This window comes from Phoxinus phoxinus, assembly GCF_949152265.1.
Source record: "Phoxinus phoxinus genome assembly, chromosome: 25".
NCBI classification, from domain to species: domain Eukaryota; kingdom Metazoa; phylum Chordata; class Actinopteri; order Cypriniformes; family Leuciscidae; genus Phoxinus; species Phoxinus phoxinus.
In genome coordinates this window covers 24,840,124-24,862,652 of record NC_136900.1, presented here as the reverse complement: position 1 = coordinate 24,862,652, position 22,529 = coordinate 24,840,124, and the positions used below count along the sequence as shown (strand labels likewise).

General features: G+C 40.7%; 1 protein-coding gene across 2 annotated transcripts in view; it reads left to right on the top strand.

Annotated features, from left to right (window-relative positions):
* Positions 1-22,529, top strand: part of tmem117 (transmembrane protein 117) — a 73,315-nt gene that overhangs the window by 35,939 nt on the left and 14,847 nt on the right. For both annotated transcript variants that reach the window (XM_079604678.1, XM_079604679.1), the window contains exons 4-5: positions 13,809-13,908; positions 17,688-17,785. In XM_079604678.1, coding sequence (XP_079460804.1) covers positions 13,809-13,908; positions 17,688-17,785 — 198 coding nt within the window. The remainder of the gene's footprint in view (positions 1-13,808; positions 13,909-17,687; positions 17,786-22,529) is intronic.

The following is a 22,529-nucleotide window of genomic DNA, read 5'->3' as shown; positions in this document are numbered from 1 at the left end:
CACTCACACACACTCACACACACACACACACACACACACACTCACACTCACACACATTCTTGTACATCTATCTTTGTGAGGACATTCATTGAGACAATGCAATCGCTAGCTCCTTACCTTAACCCTACCCATCTCAATTAACCCGCACCCTGACCCTAACCCTAACCCGACCCGTAACCTCATTATAACCTGATCCCTAAAACCAAGTCTTGACCCTCGAACCGGCCTTTAAAGGAAGTTAGAACCGGCCAAAATGTCCTCGTTTTACTCTCTTTGTCCTCAATCCACTGGTCTAAAACTGAAACCGGTCCTCACAAATATAGTACAAGTACACACACTTGCACACACACTCACTCACTCACGCACACTCACACAGACACATACTGACACACACACAAACACAGTCACGAACACACACTCACATATAAACACACACACACACCAGCGGCCGCTCAAAGGGCTTGTGACTGAAATGAACATCATAAACACTCATTCTCTCAGGCTGTGGAGAGTCCGTAAGTCCAAACGATTTCATAGCAAGTTCTCAAAAATCATAATGTCCTTCATGACATAATTCCCACCTTTATTGCATCATTACTGCAGCTGCTCTCAGCATCTAGAGCCCAACACACACATATGATGATCCTGTAGATGTGGGCGGGGCCTTGAGAGGGGGCGGAGTCAGCCCCTGTAACTCATCACCACTCGAGGCTCAGTTAGAGGCATACATCATGTGCTAATTAAGCAGCGTTATTTAATTAAGAGTGCAGATCGCATTACTCACGGCCAATTAGAAGCCGCAGCGCCAACCGTCTGAGAGACACAGAAACCAGTGCAATAACATCAGACACATTACTGGAAATCCCACAATGCATTGCAACAAGAATCCCTCATATTCAAAAATCAAAAATGTTCATTAAGTTGTGTGATACTATTTTAAAGTGATTTCGGTCATTTTGACAGATAATAAACTGTATGTACCTGTGAAAACAAACCTGGAAAGAGACCAGAAAAAAACGGCAGATTCTTTGTGCATTCCAGTGAATTATTAATGGGATATATCATAAATTAAATCGGGAGAACAGACCACAAATGTGCAGTTTATATGTTGTCCTTTATCATACTTTTACAGCGGAATGCAAAGGGAAAAAATTTAATAATCACGAGGAAAACAATGCAGCGACTGAAAAGAGCTCTTGCCGTAGATATTCTTGTTATAACGCCACATTAAAATACCAAGTGTTGCGTTATACTCGTGTTCTTCTGAAATAAAACACGAAGGGAAATTGACTCGTTCAGTCACACTGATGGATCGGCTTTATTTGTAGGGCAACCTTATGATTTTAAATTATTCGTTTCAGTGTTTCTGACTGGAAGTTCCCCAAACCGGAAGTGCCACCCATAATTCAAAACTCTGTAAGATCGTCAGTAACTGGGCAGTAACTGGGCTGTAACTGGGCAGTAACTGGGCAGTAACTGGATTGCTGTAACTGGGCAGTACCTGGACTGTATCTGGGCAGTAACTGGACTGTAACTGGGCAGTAACTGGGCTGTATCTGGGCAGTAACTGGGCAGTAACTGGGCAGTAACTGGGCTGTAACTGGGCAGTAACTGGGCTGTAACGGCAGTAACTGGGCTGTAACTGGGCAGTAACTGGGCTGTAACGGCAGTAACTGGGCTGTAACTGGGCAGTAACTGGGCTGTAACTGGGCTGTAACTGGGCTGTAACTGGGCTGTAACTGGGCAGTAACTGGGCAGTAACTGGGCTGTAACGGCAGTAACTGGGCTGTAACTGGGCAGTAACTGGGCTGTAACTGGACTGTAACTGGGCTGTAACTGGACTGTAACTGGGCAGTAACCTGGTCTGTAACTGGGCAGTAACCTGGGCTGTAACTGGGCAGTAACTGGGCTGTAACGGCAGTAACTGGGCTGTAACTGGGCAGTAACTGGGCTGTAACGGCAGTAACTGGGCTGTAACTGGGCAGTAACTGGGCAGTAACCTGGGCTGTAACTGGGCTGTAACTGGGCAGTAACTTGGGCTGTAACTGGGCAGTAACCTGGGCTGTAACGGCAGTAACTGGGCTGTAACTGGGCTGTAACTGGGCAGTAACCTGGGCAGTAACTGGGCAGTAACCTGGGCTGTAACTGGGCAGTAACTTGTCTGTAACTGCGCTGTAACTGGGCAGTAACTGGGCAGTACCTGGGCTGTAACTGGGCAGTAACCTGGGCTGTAACTGGGCAGTAACTGGACTGTAACTGGGCAGTAACCTGGGCTGTAACTGGGCAGTAACCTGGGCTGTAACTGGGCAGTAACCTGGGCTGTAGCTGGGCAGTAACTGGACTGTAACTGGGCAGTAACCTGGGCTGTAACTGGGCTGTAACTGCGCTGTAACTGGGCAGTAACCTGGGCTGTAACTGGGCTGTAACTGGGCAGTAACCTGGGCTGTAACTGGGCAGTAACTGGGCTGTAACTGGGCTGTAACTGTGCTGTAACTGGGCAGTAACCTGGGCTGTAACTGGGCAGTAACCTGGGCTGTAACTGGGCAGTAACCTGGGCTGTAACTGGGCAGTAACCTGGGTTGTAACTGGGCTGTAACTGGGCTGTAACTGGGCAGTAACTGGGCTGTAACTGGGCTGTAACTGGGCAGTAACCTGGGCTGTAACTAGGCAGTAACTGGGCTGTAACTGCGCTGTAACTGGGCAGTAACCTGGGCTGTAACTGGGCAGTAACCTGGGCTGTAACTGGACAGTAACTTGTCTGTAACTGCGCTGTAACTGGGCAGTAACTGGGCTGTAACTGGGCAGTAACCTGGGCTGTAACTGGGTAGTAACTGGACTGTAACTGGGCAGTAACCTGGGCTGTAACTGGGCAGTAACCTGGGTTGTAACTGGGCTGTAACTGGGCAGTAACCTGGGCTGTAACTGGGCAGTAACTGGATTGCTGTAACTGGATTGCTGTAACTGGGCTGTAACTGGGCAGTAACTGGGCAGTAACTGGAAAGGTAACTGGATTTCTGTAACTGGGCTGTAACTGGGCAGTATCTGGGCTGTAACTGGGCAGTAACTGGGCTGTAACTGGGCAGTAACCTGGGCTGTAACTGGGCAGTAACTGGGCTGTAACTGGGCAGTAACTGGGCTGTAGCTGGATTGCTGTAACTGGGCAGTAACCTGGGCTGTAACTGGGCAGTAACTGGAAAGGTAACTGGATTTCTGTAACTGGGCTGTAACTGGGCAGTAACTGGGCAGTAACTGGGCTGTAACTGGGCAGTAACTGGGCTGTAACTGGGCAGTAACTGGAAAGGTAACTGGATTTCTGTAACTGGGCAGTAACTGGGCTGTAACTGGGCTGTAACTGGGCAGTAACCTGGGCTGTAACTGGGCAGTAACTGGGCTGTAACTGGATTGCTGTAACTGGGCAGTAACCTGGACTGTAACTGGGCAGTAACTGGGCAGTAACCAGGGCTGTAACTGGGCAGTAACCTGGACAGTAACTGGGCAGTAACCTGGGCTGTAACTGGGCAGTAACCTGGGCTGTAGCTGGGCAGTAGCTGGAAAGGTAACTGGAAAGGTAACTGGATTTCTGTAACTGGGCTGTAACTGGGACTGGGCAGTAACTGGGCTGTAACTGGGACTGGGCAGTAACTGGGCAGTAACTGGGCTGTAACTGGGCAGTAACTGGAAAGGTAACTGGATTTCTGTAACTGGGCTGTAACTGGGACTGGGCAGTAACTGGGCAGTAACTGGGCAGTAACCTGGGCTGTAGCTGGGCAGTAACTGGAAAGGTAACTGGAAAGGTAACTGGATTTCTGTAACTGGGGTGTAACTGGGCTGTAACTGGGACTGGGCAGTAACTGGGCTGTAACTGGGCAGTAACTGGAAAGGTAACTGGATTTCTGTAACTGGGCTGTAACTGGGACTGGGCAGTAACTGGGCTGCTGTAACGGGTCTGGTGTGATTGAAAATGCTGTTGGGTCTCTAGATAAATGTTGTGTGTGTGGCGAAGAGGTCCTGAAGCTGTGATGATTCTGACACCTCATAATCAATATCTGAGCGCTGAGAATATCTCATCTCCGGGCTGCTGTTTCCAGAGTGACCTTTGACCTTTGACCTTGAGGACTGGATGGAGCTAATCTGTTTTATTTTACCAGGAGAGGAACATTACATTTCATTTTAATCAATAGCATGGGTTTCAGACGAAACCTCATAAATCAGACGCGCTCTCTGATAATTGTTACGATAAATCAAAACTGGGCATCAAGGAGGTAGCGGCTTTTCATATACAATTATTACACTATGTAAATCTGAGGAATATTAATATGTCAGAATGACTCATGAAACTCCGGACTTTTTGCTCCACAACATTTACGTTTTACTTTGGGGTGAAGGAAACATGATCAATATATGTAACATGGTTCTGAATTAATAGAATATTAATATGCCATGATACATGACCAAAATACATGTTAATACGATGATATTTGTTGGTATTTCAATGGTGCATATACATTCAAATACTATATGGTGTATGTCCAAAAACATGATAAATGACCAAAAATCCTGGTATTAACATGAGGAATGTTCAAAGAAACATAGTAAATGCCCCAAAAAAACCTGGTAATACAATGGTATATTATCCCAAAACCACTGTAATGCTATGGTGAATGTCCAAAAAACACGGTATTACCATAGTAAATGGTCAATAAACGTGGTAATTCAATGGTATATTTCCAAAAACCATCAAAATACTATGGTGAATTTTCAAAAACATGGTATTACCATAGTTAATGTTCAAAAAACATGGTATTTCACTGATAAATACTATGGTGCATGTCCAAAAACATTTCAATGGCACAACATTAGGACGAGTAAATGACCGAATTTGTTATGGGCAAACAGAACGCTTTAAACTAGGTCACTTTTTTAAGAATCAATTTGGGGGAAGAAAAACAGTTGGACAATGTAGGGCAGGGGGCGTGGCCTGTGTGGAAGGGGGCGTGGTCAGTGATGTCTCACAGGTCAGCCCAGCTGGAGACGAGCCGCTTCCACTGTTACCGTGACAACTGCAAAACTCCCGTGAGATTAACAGATGCACATATAGGCCGAATCGTACATCAGGAAGTGGCATGTGTGTGTGTGTGTGTGTGTGTGTGTGTGAGGGGTAGGTTTAGGGGTCGGGTCTGGTCGGGTTAGTGTGTGTGTGTGTGTGTGTGTGTGTGTGATGGGTAGGTTTAGGGGTCGGGTTAGTGTGTGTGTGTGTGTGTGTGTGTGTGTGAGAGGGGTAGGTTTAGGGGTCGGATTAGTGTTTGTGTGTGTGTGTGTGTGTGTGTGTGTGTGTGTGTGTGTGTGTGTGTGTGTGTGTGTGTGTGTGTGTGTGTGTGTGAGGGGTAGGTTTAGGGGTCGGGTCTGGTCGGGTTAGTGTGTGTGTGTGTGTGTGATGGGTAGGTTTAGGGGTCGGGTTAGTGTGTGTGTGTGTGTGTGTGTGTGTGTGTGTGTGTGTGTGAGAGAGGGGTAGGTTTAGGGGTCGGGTTAGTGTGTGTGTGAGAGGGGTAGGTTTAGGGGTCGGATTAGTGTTTGTGTGTGTGTGTGTGTGTGTGTGTGTGTGTAGGTTTAGGGGCCGGGTTAGTGTGTGTGTGTGTGTGTGTGTGTGTGTGTGTGTGTGTGTAATGGGTAGGTTTAGGAGTCGGGTCTGGTCGGGTTAGTGTGTGTGTGTGTTGGGTAGGTTTAGGGGTCGGGTTAGTGTGTGTGTGTGTGTGTGTGTGTGTGTGTGTATGTGTGTGAGGGGTAGGTTTAGGGGTCGGGTCTGGTCGGGTTAGTGTGTGTGTGTGTGTGTGTGTGTGTGTGATGGGTAGGTTTAGGGGTCGGGTTAGTGTGTGTGTGTGTGTGTGTGTGTGTGTGTGTGTGTGTGTGTGTGTGTGTGTGTGTGAGAGGGGTAGGTTTAGGGGTCGGGTTAGTGTGTGTGTGAGAGGGGTAGGTTTAGGAGTCGGGTCTGGTCGGGTTAGTGTGTGTGTGTGTTGGGTAGGTTTAGGGGTCGGGTTAGTGTGTGTGTGTGTGTGTGTGTGTGTGTGTGTGTGTGTGTGTGTGTGTGTGTATGTGTGTGAGGGGTAGGTTTAGGGGTCGGGTCTGGTCGGGTTAGTGTGTGTGTGTGTGTGTGTGTGATGGGTAGGTTTAGGGGTCGGGTTAGTGTGTGTGTGTGTGTGTGTGAGAGGGGTAGGTTTAGGGGTCGGGTTAGTGTGTGTGTGAGAGGGGTAGGTTTAGGGGTCGAATTAGTGTTTGTGTGTGTGTGTGTGTGTGTGTGTGTAGGTTTAGGGGCCGGGTTAGTGTGTGTGTGTGTGTGTGTGTGTGTGTGTGTGTGTGTGTGTGTGTGTGTGTAATGGGTAGGTTTAGGAGTCGGGTCTGGTCGGGTTAGTGTGTGTGTGTGTTGGGTAGGTTTAGGGGTCGGGTTAGTGTGTGTGTGTGTGTGTGTGTGTGTGTGTGTGTGTGGGTGTGTGTGTGTGTGTGTGTGATGGGTAGGTTTAGGGGTCGGGTTAGTGTGTGTGTGTGTGTGTGTGTGTGTGTGTGTGTGTGTGAGAGGGGTAGGTTTAGGGGTCGGGTTAGTGTGTGTGTGTGTGTGTGTGTGTGTGTGTGTGTGTGTGTGTGTGTGTGTGTGTGTGTGTGTGTGTGTGTGTGTGTGTGTGTGTGTGTGTGTGTGTGTGTGTGATGGGTAGGTTTAGGGGTCGGGTTAGTGTGTGTGTGTGTGTGTGATGGGTAGGTTTAGGGGTCGGGTTAGTGTGTGTGTGTGTGTGTGTGTGTGTGTGTGATGGGTAGGTTTAGGGGTCGGGTTAGTGTGTGTGTGTGTGTGTGTGTGTGTGTGTGTGTGTGTGTGTGTTTTACCAGCAGCCAGACTAACCGCTCAACATGATCATCACGTTAAGTGCTGTTCTACAAGCTGCTGGTCCCATAAATCAAGCGCTTCTGCACTCGCTGTCCAATCTAACTCTCGCTGTTGCTTATAAAACTTTGGCAAATCTTGCCTTTAGTCCAGAACGAGGTTTTCCCTCGGGGAGATCCGCAGAAGTCTGCATAATTCACATCCGTGTGTGTGTGAGAGGGAACATTTACTTGCTAATTCCTCATTATAATCAGCCTCGTTTATTCTGTGTTTCTGGCGGCTGCAGTTCCGCTGTAAAACTGCAAACGGAAACTCGTCTGAGCGAGCGAGTAATGCAGCGCTGGCGTTCACACGATTATTGATTTGCATTTGTTCTTGTCAATCTGACAAGCTGCAATAATCAGATGCACACTACGCAAACTTCACAAACTGTTTGTCTGTCGTAATGTGACGTAGTTTCATTTCTGCGTTTAGAAGATGCTTTTTTATCCAAAGTGGCTTACAATAGAGAAACGAGGATTTTCAACAATAATAAATGTAGGATGAGGCTTAAAATCATATTCATGAGGAATTAATTGGGTTGTGATTGGAAAATAGGAGGGATTAATAATGTCAGCTGAAAAGGGTGTAAATATAGTCTATATTCTGATTTTATTTTAAGCATTCTAGAAGATTTAAGATGTGCCGTGTTAAAGGAATAATTTTGGCAAAAAAAATTATTTTTTGTCATTGCACTCAATTGCAATGATCAATTGCCCTATGGCTAAGCCACGCCCCCTCCACTCACTCATAGCTACGGGCGCTGTGGCCGCGGTCACAGTAGGACACATTTCACAGGAGGCAATTGATGATTTTTGGAGACAGAAAGATTATATATCATCTCAAAGTCACCAAAAGGGCCTTAACTATGCGTTGGAGGGTTATTTTAATATTTTTATTGTTGAGAAGGTCGATGAAAAGCTTCAGCTCCAGGCAAAACTTTTGGCTACAGGTCACAGTGTAAACGTGATAAACCGCAAAAATAAAAATAAAAACACAAAGTTCCCCAGTTGTTCTGGTAGAAAGTTGTCTAAAATGTTGTGCTTCAATATGTAATTAATGGTTCATGATCAAATTAAATATGTACAGGTCTAAGTTGCATACGTTTCCAGGACAAGCCTTTTGACCGTCTTTACCGAGAGTAGCCGAACGTTACCTCTCCGCTAGTGCGGTGCTACAGTATTTACATGAGTCATCAGCACAACACTGCTAACATTTGTTATCTCGGTTATTTACAGATACGTTAATGAAGCTAAGTGACATGATCAACGCAGCGAGAAGCTAACGTTAACGTTTTCTAACGTTAGCCTAACGTTACGTTAGAGATGTTAAAGATAACGTTCAAATACGTTGTTGACTTTCCTTAGAACAGATGTAGACATCCTTGTTTAATTTATCCACGTTTAGTTGGTGTTGTGGTCATAACTTCTCGGCTGAGATGTGGCGTGGGAAAGGGTCGTCGCCCAGCCTCTCGCGATACTAGTGTCGGAGTTGATGTTCCCCATGCACACCGTTGACCATTTTACACTGAAAAAAAAAAAAAAACGAATGAACTGACAAACTGCGATGCATTTCAATGGACGTGGAAGCAGAGAATGTCCGAGTGTATTGGGTTAGCTATGCGCACTGTGATTGGCTCATCGCGATTGGGGGCGTGGCTTAGCCATAGGTCAATTGTAAAACACTAGTTTAAAGTTGCGGCGGAATCGAAGTAGCGACTGATCTTTTCTTCTGTATCGTGACGTACATCAGAGTGAAACAATGTTGGGCGGGGCTTAGTTCTATGCATCAGCTGTTGATTGGATGGTGAGATGTGGGCGTGGCTTCTAAAAAAGGGGTGGAGTTCAGACTAAATGATTGGAGAAGTCCTGCATACACTCAAACCAAAAATTATTCAGACACCAGATATTATTTTTTTTATTTTTTTTACTAGTGGGTGCAGGAAACTATAGTTCATTTATGTAAGTGAGGATTCATAAAGTGACTTCTTGTAAAACTTATTTAAAATGTATGACCAAAAATTATCCAGACACTTTGAGCTGGTCATGTTCTGCTGAAGTGTGTGTCTGTAACTGCTAATGCTCTTTTTACACACACACTGAACACAAGGAAGCATTGCTTGGTCACTGGTTGAGCTAAACTGGTATTATCTAATTGTGTAGTTAAATTTACCAGCTGACAGATATTCAACATAATTCATGTGTGAGAGTCTAACAGTGTGTGTGTGTGTGTGTGTGTGTGTGTGTGTGTGTGTGTGTGTGTGTGTGTGTGTGTGAGACAGTCTAACAGAAGGACGGACAAAACCTGTCAAATATCAACTGAGTTCTGTCATATTTTATCTCCGTTTTCTAAACAATAGCGAATAAACTGATAATGTGAGGAGTGTTGAAGGAGTCTGGATATATTTAGGTTTGACTGTATGTCAGAGAGAAATTATGATGAAAAATGATACTTATGCATGGATGAATCGTTCACAATAAGATAAAAAATATCCAACTTTAAGCGTTCCAGATCGATTCCTCTAGAGAATCATCCTGATTGTAATTCTGTCTTATAAAGTTCCTCAAAAGGCCAGTGAGGCCAGTCTGGGACGCGCTGTAAAGGGGATTTCAGATTTGTGGCTTCCGAGACGGTGCCTAATTAAAATTCAGTCCTGCCCTGGGATCCGGTGAGAATGTCACAAACATCTCTGAGTTTCCTCCGAATCTGAACGTCTGCCCTGAAAATAGACCAAAGCCAAACTCACATCCGAGCAGCGACTGGAGTTTGAATGTGTCAAATCACGACTTGGACGTTTTGTTCTCCGTGAGACTCGACTCATTATCCTCATTCATATTAATTCTCACGGCTGGAGCGTCTCTCCTCGTCCCTGGAATACCAGCACGTCACACACACACACACACACACACACACATCAGTAATCCTGTCACGGGTCTCTCCGACCTCCAGGAACGAGGGTCTGTGCTCCTGATGTTCTTCCCAGCGCGACTCGCCTCATCACGGCTCGCGGTTTCCGTCAGGAACGTCTCATTCAAATCAACAACACATGACCTCATTTTTTACCAGTGCGTCTCATATTTCATAAACTGGGCTGATGTAGAACTATAATTAACAGAAGAGACTCTGGGGGACCGTGTGGATAAACCGCATGTGTACGAGCAAGCTGTTGAACATCATTTGGTTATATGTGGTTCAAATGTGTGTGTGCGTGTCTATATATATACTTTAAATATATATATATATATATGTCAAATTATGGTACAGTGATGGTCTATGTAACTTCAGTGTGGAACTGAATGAATAGCATATTCATGTCATTATACATGTTCAAAAACATGGTATTGTCGTGGTAAATGATTTAAAAAACATGGTATTTCAATGGTACGTTTCCAGACATCATTGCAATACTATGTTGTATGTCCCAAAAGATGGTATTACCATGGGAAATGTTCAGAAAACATGGTACATGTCCAAAAATTCAATGTTACACAACCAAAAAACATGGTAATACTTATGGTGCATGTCCTAAAACATGGTATTATCATGGTAAATGTTTAAAGAATGTGATATTTCAATTGTACATATCCAAAAATCATTGTAATACTAAGTGCAGTCCAAAAAACATGGTATTTACATCTTAAACATGATACATCTTAAAAACAGGGCATTGCTACAGTAAATGTTCAAAAACATTGTCATTTGCATGTCAAAAACATGCTATTACCATAGTAAATGTTCAAAAAACATGGTATTACCATAGTAAATGTTCAGAATACATATTACCACTATGGAACATGTCAAAAACTTGGTAATACCGCATTGTTAATGTAAAAAAAACATGGAATTTTAATGGTGCACGTCCAAAAATTATTTTTTGGCATGTTATAAAACATGGTATTAACATGAAATGTTCAGAAAAACATGGTATTGTTATAGGAAATGTTTAAATACCACCATGGAACATAACAAAAACATGTGGTATTTCAATGGTACATGTCCAAAAAACATGGTATTTACATAGGAAATGTTCCTAAAAACATGTCATTACTATTGAAAATGTTCAAAAACATTGTAATCCTATGGTGCATGTCCAAAAAATTGTGTGTGTGTGTGTGTGTGTGTGTGTGTGTGTGTGTGTGTGTGTGTGTGTGTGTGTGTGTGTGTGTGTGTGTGTGTGTGAGCCACTGCCATATCGCACCATTCCCCTGCATGTAATACTGTAAAACCGCACCAACCTAAACTAGTTGCTCTGTTACACACTAACACACCCGTGAGCGTCGGATGGTTCCCGTATGATCGATCGGCTCGATGCCCTTGCTGAACGACTCCCAGCGGACTCGAGGCCAGGCTGGCCATGCTCCATAACCACAGGGTGTGTGTGTGTGTGTGTGAAACTGACTTAATGCCCCGATAAATCTTCGTTCTAATCAAAGCGGCTTTATCGTGAGCGGGAGAAGGTGATTTGGACATGCGCTCTAACGCACAGAATACGGATTGGGTCTCTTATGAGACGGTAATGACAGCGGGTCAAGCGTTCGTTTGCTTTACAGATTAGTTGTAGATTAGTGAGCCATGAACGTGCTGAGGGTGAAAGCTTGTTAAACACTTGCTCTTGACTCGTTTACAGGATGATCTATAGCCAGGTTCGGAATTTGTAATTTAATAATTCATATGCAATTAATTCGATTTGTAATTAATAGTAAAAAATACTTACTTGAAGTAAAATGACCTTTAACTGAAATGAGAAATATATATATATTTCCGGGTTTATCAGAAGCGGAAGTCGTCACAGTTGGGTAAACTTCTATAGCGGTGCATAAGAGAGCACATTAAACATATTTTTCGTGTTCCCATTTGCTCAAATAGCAAAAGAAAAACTCCACAATAGTGTTTTCACAACTTTCAAGAAGAGGAAAAAAAGAGAGGGATTGATAACAGAAGTCAGAAGAGAGAAAGATGTTAACTTTACCGTCAGCCGCTGTATAAACAACCTCACAGCGGCTTTATTTATTTATTGTAATTTGATGCTAAGGTAATGTAATACAAAAGTATAGTGGTATAAATGTACATACATTCTTTAAAAAAAAATGATATATATATTACCTTTTTTGACACATATATGACACACACACACACATATATATATATATATATATATATATATATATATATATATATATATATATATATATATATATATATATAAAGATAAAGTGTATAGATACATTACATTGAATGGGAATATTAATTTATGGCCATTTGACCCACATATTGCATAAAGTAAAATGATGTATCAATGCATTCCCTTATATCTTTCATAACATAGTTGAGAATCATCTTTATACAAATTTTGGTTAAAAAATAAATCCTGAAACCCCAAAATGTATTGGGAAAAAAAATCCCATTGTTTGTGCCTATATATATATATATAATTTCACGTCATTTTATTTTTTAAACAACTGGTGTCCACTACAGAGGACATAAACATATGAATAAAATATCCTTTTTAATTTTTTTTTTTTTTTTTACCATTTGTTTCTTATGCTCGAAACAAAGTGATGACATGAAAAAAAAAAAACTAAATTCAAAAAACTTTTTTTTTTCTGGGTCTTATATAAAAAATCTTTGCAGGATTTACGATGCTGATGACCGTTAAAACACAGTCTCTGAATGAGGAAATGGCGTCTCGGCAACAATACGCCTGTGATGAACGCTGCTAATGAGGAAAAGCTGGTTAAACATGTTCTCCTCTACAGAATAATGCCGTTATTACCCGTAACGCGCTTCAGAATGAGACCAAAACCCCCAATCCGCTTGTCATTTGTCCACAATAGAGTTTGCCTTGTTCAGCGTTTCCCGCCGTCTAAATTCCCCAACCTGACGTGCGTAAGCAGATTAGCGAGTTTGTACCTGCTCCTGTAAACACTCCTGACGGCAGAACAGCGGCGTAAAGAAGATTACATTCACCGCTGTCACAACATATGAGCGCTTGGCTGTGTTTCTGGATCAGTTTCTGGAAGCCATTCGTTCCCTGAAAGCGTTATAAAGGCCTCTGAAGTTAGCTTGTGTGTGTGATGATGATGCTAACGTGTCCTAGCGTTACTGAAACTCTTTATACACAAACATCTGATCATTTGTTTTGGGGTTGTCCTCATTCGGTTTGTTTTTGGTTATATTTATGTTCCTTTATTAAGGTTCATCATGGCCAGCTTTAGAAATGTGTACAAATCTTATCATAAGGAATATTACTTAATGAATCTGCTTCTTCTGTTAGCTAAATTTAGTGTTCATAAATGTACATTTAGAGGAAACAAGCCTTTGTTTTGAATTTTAAGATCAGAAATTCAACAATACCTAAACACAATATTGGGTTTGAAAAATAAGAAAGCTGCAATGTGTTTCAATATGTAAATGTTTTCACATTTTTGTTTAACTTTTAAAGCTGCACTGTGTAATATTCAGGAGGATCTGTTGACAGAAATGCAATATCATATACATATGTGTTCAGTGGTGTGTAAAGACCTTACTTAATGAACCGTTGTGTTTTTATAAGCTTAGAATGAGCATTTTTCTCTACACACACCGCGGGTCCGCTTACATCGACATGTTTCTACACACACCGCGGAGCAATTCACAACCTCACCACTAGATGCCGCTAAAACTTACACACTGCACCTTTAAGTTTGTCACTGTTTCTTTATATGTCTTTTTTGTTTGTTTGTTTACTCAATGTACACCCCTGACTGTAGTCGTAATTCTTTAAAATCAATAAAAAATATAAATAAAATTAAAAACGTGAATGTCGCGTGGAATAAGCGCGTTTGGCTCTGCGAAGCGCCTCGTGATCTGATCAACAGTGACAGAACGCATCCGACTGACCCGTGTGTGTCTCTCTCTGCAGTCCTCACATGGTGACGGAGTACATGGGCATCAGGAACGAGAGCTTGATGAAGATCGCGGCTGTAGGGACGTGGATGGGGGATTTTGTGACCGCGTGGATGGTGAGACTACAACCTGTTTAAAGTCCTCATGAAACGACTCAAAACATGTTTTACTTCCGTGACGTAATCGGTTGTGATCGACTTGTGGAGTAAAGCGTGGCCGTTCTGCACGAGAACGTTGAACAGCTTGATGGAGAAAGTTTTGCATTTTGATTTACAAAGACAGATTTTCAGGGTTTCCCAAACTGAGGTGTGCGAGCTTGTGAACAGCTAATAATTCATTACATTGGGGGGGAAAATTTGATAAATAATTTAAAAATAGTAAAAAAAAAATCAAAATAGTTTTTTTACGTGCTATAATAATAATTATGTATATATACAATTTAATCATATTTAATATATAATATTTTAATAATTATATATATTTAAGCATTATATATATTTTTGAACGGTGTTAATGAGGAAAATACACACACACACACACACACACACACACACACACACACACACACATATATATAAAATGTTGACCATTGGTGTGTTTCAACATGCCACCATTTAATAAAATCAGTAAGCAAAATACAGTTGTGCATTACAGTGACATTACAATTTTTTTAATAATGAAAAAGGATACAATTTTATCTACGATATCAGTCAAAAAGTGTGGTATTTTATTAGTTTACCTGCTATAATATAATTATTTTATACATTTATATATAATTTATATATTTATAAAAAAAATATTATTTTCTAAATGTCATTATTTATTGGTCATTGGTTTATTTTATCATAATATGCAAATTATAGTTGTGCATTTCAGTGATTTTACCATGTTTTTTTTATCAAGGCAAACTCGATAAAACTCAAGGTAAAACTATTTTATGTACACAAATTGTGTTATTTTGTTAGTTTAGCTGCATGTCATGTGACCATTAACCCACATCAGAGAACTGTGAAATTATTAAAATATTTACTTACAATATCAGGGGGATTTCAGGTCAATAACGTCTAGAAAACGTTAAAATATTGTTCACATGAATCGTTCTCAAGTAACAGTGATGTAGGCTATATTAAAGTAAAATGATTTCATGTTGACTGTGGCAACTTTAAAGCGGCATGAAATTGTTTTATGAGAATTCTTGACCTTGACGAACCCGACGAGCCACTCAGATGTTCTGTAATTATTTGTTGGTAATTGACTCTGGTGGAAAAGCCCAGAGGGAATGTGACATTAGCGATCGCCTGAACCAGCAGACTCTCGTTTAGCCCCAAAACCCTGCGATAAAAGCACAGAGACTTCGGCACGTCGAGAAAGCAATAATATCCTCCTCAAAGCTGCCGCCGCAAAACAGCGAATTAATAACGCTTGAAAAATATGATTAAAATGATGTTCCCTCACACTGGAAGCCATTCATGTTGCATTGCTTTGTCCCGTTTACACTTTATTTTCAACTGTGAAATAATTGACATACAGTATAATACTTTTGGTAAAGCTTCACAATAAGTGCATTAACATAAACTAACAATGAAAACTACTTCTAAAGCTATTATTATTCATAGTTAATGGAAATATTAACATTATTTACTGGACGTTAACTAACATTGAACAGGTTTTAATTAAGTAAATAAAAAATATGTGTGTTAATCACTGATTACTAAGAAAAAAGTTGCTTACGTTTTTAAGTACATTCAACTTGGATGTTTGAGTCATTTCAACTTAAATTACATTAGTTACTTAAAAAAATGAGTTGAATCTTGTATAACTTAATTTAATGAGTTAAAGCAATGTAAAAACATGTTGTCATTACTTATTGATCATTGAAGTTTTTACAGTGTAATGGCAACTTATTATAAGTGTCACCATAGTTTTGTATAAATGTGGATACACATGATTAATTTTGATTTATCATATTTTGAAAATAATTCATGAATTTTAAATGAGACCCCATAAATATACACTTCTTTTGATGTTGATTTTAAAGGCTTAGTGGAATTATTTGTAATCTCACGTTTAAACTGACAGCTGTCACTCAAGCTTCAGCTTTCCTATACCATCTGTTTGTAAACTATAAGCATTATTATAAATGTTGACAATTGTGGCGATGAAAGCGAGTTTTTCCCCAAGTTCACCCAAGGACACGCAGGAGACAAACATCTCTCCGACAACATCCGGCATCAAAGAGCTTTCCTCGGTGACACGCGGGTGCAGGTGTAGTTCAGATGTGTGTGTGTGTGTGTGTGTGTGTGTGTGTGTGTGTGTGTGTGTGTGTGTGTGTGTGTGTGTGTGTGTGTGTGTGCACGCCTCTGTCTTTCGGGACATTAGTATTCCTGTGTTCAAACTGCAGCGATGAACAAAAGAGAAGAGAGGAGGAGAGAAAGAGAGGGATAAAACGAAGGAGAGAGAGAGGAAGGGCGAACGAGCGTCTGAAAGTGCTGAATCGAGACATTACCGACGGCGTATTAATTCGGTCCTTCATCTCGTCACCGGCTGAGGCGTGAGGAAAGATGTACAGATTTATTTCACTTTCTCCTTCCCTGCCCAGTGTTCGTCTGGCGTCAGGCTCACGGCGCAGTGCACACTCAGTAGGGCATAACTGTAGTTCACCAGACTAACACATGATGCATAAACCACAGATCAGAGGTGTTATATGGCATAAGGTGCATTTATTATAATTACATGCATATTAATATATTTTACTTATTGTAAGTATTTATTTATAGATTTATTAGTGCAGTCAAACCGATTAATCGTGATTAATTGCTATAACATAAACCGTTTTTTTATATAATGTGTGTGTGTGTGTATATATATATATAAATATGTACACACATATATAAAAACAAACTTTTATGTTAGATGCAATTAATCACAATTAATCGATTTGACCGCACCAATTTAGATTTATTTATTTTATTATTTACTTTATTATCCTAATTTTGTCATAATCAAAACTAAATGAAGTAAAAAAAAATATTTACCAATATTTAATATGCAATTTTGTAATAGTTAATTTTATTCAGGGTTATAATATACTGTAGTAAACTGAAACTAAAACCATAAAATAATCTTTACTTAAAATAAAGGTTTCTTGCAATGAAATAAAATATTTAAGTAAAAAATATATATATATATTATTTCAAGTTGCCAAGGCAACACTTCTCTTCATTTTCATTTAAAACTAAAACTGAAATAAAAATTAAAAACTGTGTAGACCTATTTAAAGAAAACAAAATGACCAAAGTTAAAGTGAAAATATAAAAATAAAAGTTAATTTCAAACTATTAATACAATTACTATAGTAGTCGCAATAATACTAAAATAATGATTTGATTTAATTTACAATAAATAATATCTAACTGTAAACAAACATTTTATTTTCTTACAATAACATGCACTAACTAAGAAATGTATTAAGAAAATGTATTATTTATTATATACTAAATAAAGTTAAAACAGATATGCTACTGAACTTTATTACATGAAAATATTTTGGAAATGGAATAGCTTTTAGTTAGTTAGTTTTAGTATAATGTATATACTATTATAGCTTTTATACTATTATTTTCTATTTTTTTTTGTTTTCACTTTAATTTTAATTTAAGTTTTAGTCATTTTAGTTGTGTGTTTGTCATTATTATTATTTCTCAAATCATTGTTTTTAATTTTATTTCAACTAATGTTATTAGAAAATAAATTTCACGTAACACGTTTTGTTTTTGTTTTGTTTTGTTCGATAATAACCCTGTCACTGATGCACAAAGTAAATTAGGAGTGTTTGTTTGTTTGTTTGTTTGTTTGTTTGTTTGTTTGTTTGTCTGTTTGTCTGTCTGTTTCCCAGGTGACGGACATGATGCTGCAGGACACTCATTACCCGGACTGGGGCCGGACCGCGAGGCACTACTGGAGGCAGGGTCACAACCGGATCGTGTTGTTCTGGTGTGTTCACACTGCACATCTGGATGAACTGAAGTCAATCTGGTTCATCAGTCCACAAACGCAGTCCCACACTCATGAACGCAGGATTTAGACGCTGCGCAGCTCGAGATGAAGCTGAATAATTAATGCCAGAAGCACATTTCTGCTTGTAAACGCTCGTCTCATAGACGTCCACTGTAAGTGCCTGACTGTAAACATGAGTTCTGCTGGTTTATATGAGACGAGGCGGTTCTCTGTGGTGACCGACTGCGTGTCGCAGATACTGTCAGCTCAAGCCGTGTTGAACAGGACTGTTGCTTTAATGAGGTTGTGTGTGTGTGACGTCCCGAAGGAAATGATATTGATAAAGCGACTAAATCATGTTTTTATTCATGCGGAAATATGATAAAGGGTTTATTGTGTGGACGGGGACTCTGCGTTAGTCAATTGTCATTTTTTAAGTATAAACAATATCGGCAGATATAAAATAAAAAGATAAAAACATGAGGAAAATCTCCCAGTGCAGAGACACACACACACACACACACACACACACACACACACACACTAAAAAAGACTAATTAAAAATATTTTTTTTATGCAGTGCCACTAATTCACATTCATATTATATTAATATCAGCTATCAATTTAATGTTTATTTTAATATTAAAATATGGTGTGCGTGTGTGTGTGTGTGTGTGTGTGTGTGTGTGTGTGTGTGTGTGTGTGTGTGTGTGTGTGTGCGTGTGTGTGTGCACTTTAATCCCTGTTCTCATCATCAGCATGTTTAATTAAAGAGACACGCAGCAGTAAATCGATCAACGCCGCCGTTCGCCACGGTAACGAGACCCCGAAACAAAACATGCTTTGACCCCTGAACCCCTTAAACGGCTGAACACACCTGACATCATGACCTCTGACCTTCATGTCAGCTGATTCGTCAAAGGAATATTTCATTCATCTATTATATTCTCCTGTTCTGAAAATATTTCTATCTACTTTCTTTTCAGTAAAAATCTAAAAATACATTAAAGATAAAACATTAAGACTTAGTTTCTTTAATACAGTAGATGTGTATTTTGTCTTACATTTATTATTTTAATAAAATGTTACATTTTTCATAATAAAAACTTAAATTTATTGTTAAGTGCCTATTGCAAAAAAAATTAATAATTTAAGATGTAAAAAATTTTTTTTAGGATATCATGCAATTGTGAATTATTTACAATATAAATAAATGTTTCTTTATCAAATACGAGTGCTTTCTTCACTGACAGATTTTGAAGTATAAACAAGATAAAAGCAAGAGTAAAAATCTCCCGCTGCACGAAGACTAATTAAAAACTCATTAATAACTCAGTTTTACTTACCTAGTGACATCATCAAAGGAAACATGTGGCTGTTTTTATCATCATCTGAAGCATCGATATCAAAGTGACGTCCAGCTGTGCGTCTCGCACGTCAAGCACTGACCCCGGATCAGTCCTGGCCGTTCATTGGCTGATGGATGTGTTCCTCAGTGACATGAAGAACTGATCCGGGGTCTGTATTATTCAGCGGCTCCATCAGAAGTGCATTATACATCTGAGTCTGGCTCTGCACGTCTCTTATTAATGACTCTCTCTCTGCGTCTCCATCCGTTAGTGAACGGCAGACTTCATCTCACACACACCGATCACGAAACCGTGTGTTTATCCCTTGTGTGTCTATTAAAAAAAGTTACACGAAGGTCCACAGTGGACAAAAATGTCCTAGGCAAAAAACTGTCATAAACAATTGAAGCTTGTGAGCACAGGTTTCAGTCTGGTCTCGGTTTAAAGAAGACTCTGGGCAGAGTATTATTATTGTTGAAGGAAAAAAAAAGTTTAAAAAAAGTAAAACCAAAAAAAAAAAGTTTTTATTTTATTTTATATATATAATATAAAATGTATATTTTATTAAACATGCTGAACTCTAAAACTGCTAAAACATCAAAGCCATACATTTAAACAAGTCATGTTCAAAATTTGAGGTTGATATTTAAAAAAATGAGCTTTCAGTGAGAGTATATTACAAGCGCACACACACACATACACACTTTTTTTTTTTATTACACACATACAAACCACACTCTGACATCCATACCAACACACACACACACACTTTTTTTTTTACACACATACAAACCACACTCTGACATCCATACCAACACACACACACACACACACACATTTATCGCTGCATAATTTACCCAATTGGCTGTATAATATGCATAAGCAGAAAACATGAATAAAGCGACTATTTGCTTTATAGGCCAAACCTCAGAAAATGTCAGCATCTAGTAAAACATTGTAGAAAAAAGCCTATTAACAAAGATTGCATCATTTTATAGTTAAACGGCCCTGGGATTAACAAATTTAGTTTCAATGGGGACATTTTTGTCCTTAAAGGGATAGTTCACTTTGAAATTAAATGTTGGTATGTTTTATCTTTCCTGAAGTGCATCCAAGATGTCGGTGTCTTTGTCTCCGCAGGAGTTTCAATGTTGATATTTTTAGGTCAAACCGTTCTTGTCTGTCAGTCATATAATGCAGGTCTATAGGCACTGTCTCCAAAGGCATGCAGAGAAAAGTCCAAATTACACAATTCCCCATCGTAAGTGCACATTGATGGCCTAAGGGTGCTTTCACATCTGTAGTTCGGTTCATTTGGTCCGGACTAAGGGCGAAAAATTATACTTTGTATCATTTTCATGCGTTTTGGTTCCCTTTCACACCACACTGATTGCTCTGGTCCGAATCAGATGATGAGTTGACGAAACGAACCAAAATGCAGTCACGTGACAACATCCACATCACTCGTTGGCCAGAGGTAACTGCACTTCGATTGGACAGAATTAACGTGCGGAAAAATTTCAGAGCTCCCGGAAGTAAACAAAGAGGAGGAAAATCCGGCAGACAGCGTTTGACTGTGGAGAGACGACTGCGTGGCCTGATAGTATCCCTGGTCATAGTATATTACATAGTTTGTCTACACCAATTTAGGCAAACAATTACATTTCATAATGAATCGAGGATGCGGCTTGAACAGAATGTTTTAATGCACTGCACGCGGCGAAGGAGCATCGCAAGTCACTTTAGGAGGAGGCATGAATAAATAAATGTATTTATTGCTAAATAAAGCAAATATTTCGCTGTTTTTATGGGTTCTGGAGAGTTGGGAGCTAATATGGTCATCAGACATATTTCTATGAGGCTCCGCACCTCCTCAGAACTCCAAGTTTGTCCGCGAGCTGCCATGCTAGTGCAAAATGTCAACAAACATTCGAGGAGGTCTCGGTACGCTTGTTTGGTCCGCTTTTGGTGCGCACCCGAGTGCGATTGCTGCATCCTCACCTGCCCAAACGAACCGCACCAATTCGGAAAACGAACTCTAGTGCGATTCAACCGAACTAAACAAGGCAGGTGTGAAAGCACCCTAAGACACGAAACAAGCTGTGTGTGTGATAAAACGAACAGTATTTATATAGTTTTATCTCTTTTACACAACCACGTCCATCTGATCTGTTTACGTAGTCTGCGCAAGCGCCGGAAGTGGTCTCTCTCTCTCTCGTGTTTACGTCACTCTTGTTTAGTGAGTGAGTGAGTGAGTGAGTGAGTGAGTGAGTGAGTGAGTGAGTGAGTGAGTGAGTGAGTGAGTGAGTGAGTGAGTGAGTGAGTGAGTGAGTGAGTGAGTGAGTGAGTGAGTGAGTGAGTGAGTGTGTGAGTGAGTGAGTGAGTGTGTGAGTGAGTGAGTGAGTGAGTGAGTGAGTGAGTGAGTGAGGTGAGGTGAGTGAGTGAGTGTGTGAGTGTGTGAGTGAGTGTGTGAGTGAGTGAGTGAGTGAGTGAGTGAGTGAGGTGAGGTGAGTGAGTGAGTGTGTGAGTGTGTGAGTGAGTGAGTGAGTGAGTGAGTGAGTGAGTGAGTGAGTGAGTGTGTGAGTGAGTGAGTGAGTGAGTGAGTGAGTGAGGTGAGTGAGTGAGGTGAGTGAGTGAGTGAGTGAGTGAGTGAGTGAGTGAGTGAGTGAGTGTGTGAGTGAGGTGAGTGAGTGAGTGAGTGAGTGAGTGAGTGAGTGAGTGTGTGAGTGAGTGAGTGAGTGAGTGAGTGAGTGAGGTGAGTGAGTGAGGTGAGTGAGTGTGTGAGTGAGGTGAGTGAGTGAGTGAGTGAGTGAGTGAGTGAGTGAGTGAGTGTGTGAGTGAGTGAGTGAGGTGAGTGAGTGAGTGAGTGTGTGAGTGAGTGAGTGAGTGTGTGAGGTGAGTGAGTGAGTGAGTGAGTGTGTGAGTGAGTGAGTGAGTGAGGTGAGTGAGTGAGTGAGTGAGTGAGTGAGGTGAGTGAGTGAGTGAGTGAGTGTGTGAGTGAGTGAGTGAGTGAGTGTGTGAGTGAGTGAGTGAGGTGAGTGAGTGAGTGAGTGAGGTGAGTGAGTGAGTGAGTGAGTGTGTGAGTGAGTGAGTGAGTGAGTGTGTGAGTGAGTGAGTGAGTGAGTGAGTGAGTGAGTGAGTGTGTGAGTGAGTGAGTGAGTGAGTGTGTGAGTGAGTGAGTGAGTGAGTGAGTGAGTGAGGTGAGTGAGTGAGGTGAGTGAGTGAGTGTGTGAGTGAGTGAGTGAGTGTGTGAGTGAGGTGAGTGAGTGAGTGAGTGTGTGAGTGAGTGAGTGAGTGAGGTGAGTGAGTGAGGTGAGTGAGTGAGTGAGTGAGTGAGTGAGTGAGTGAGTGAGTGAGTGAGAGAGAGTGAGTGAGGTGAGTGAGTGAGTGAG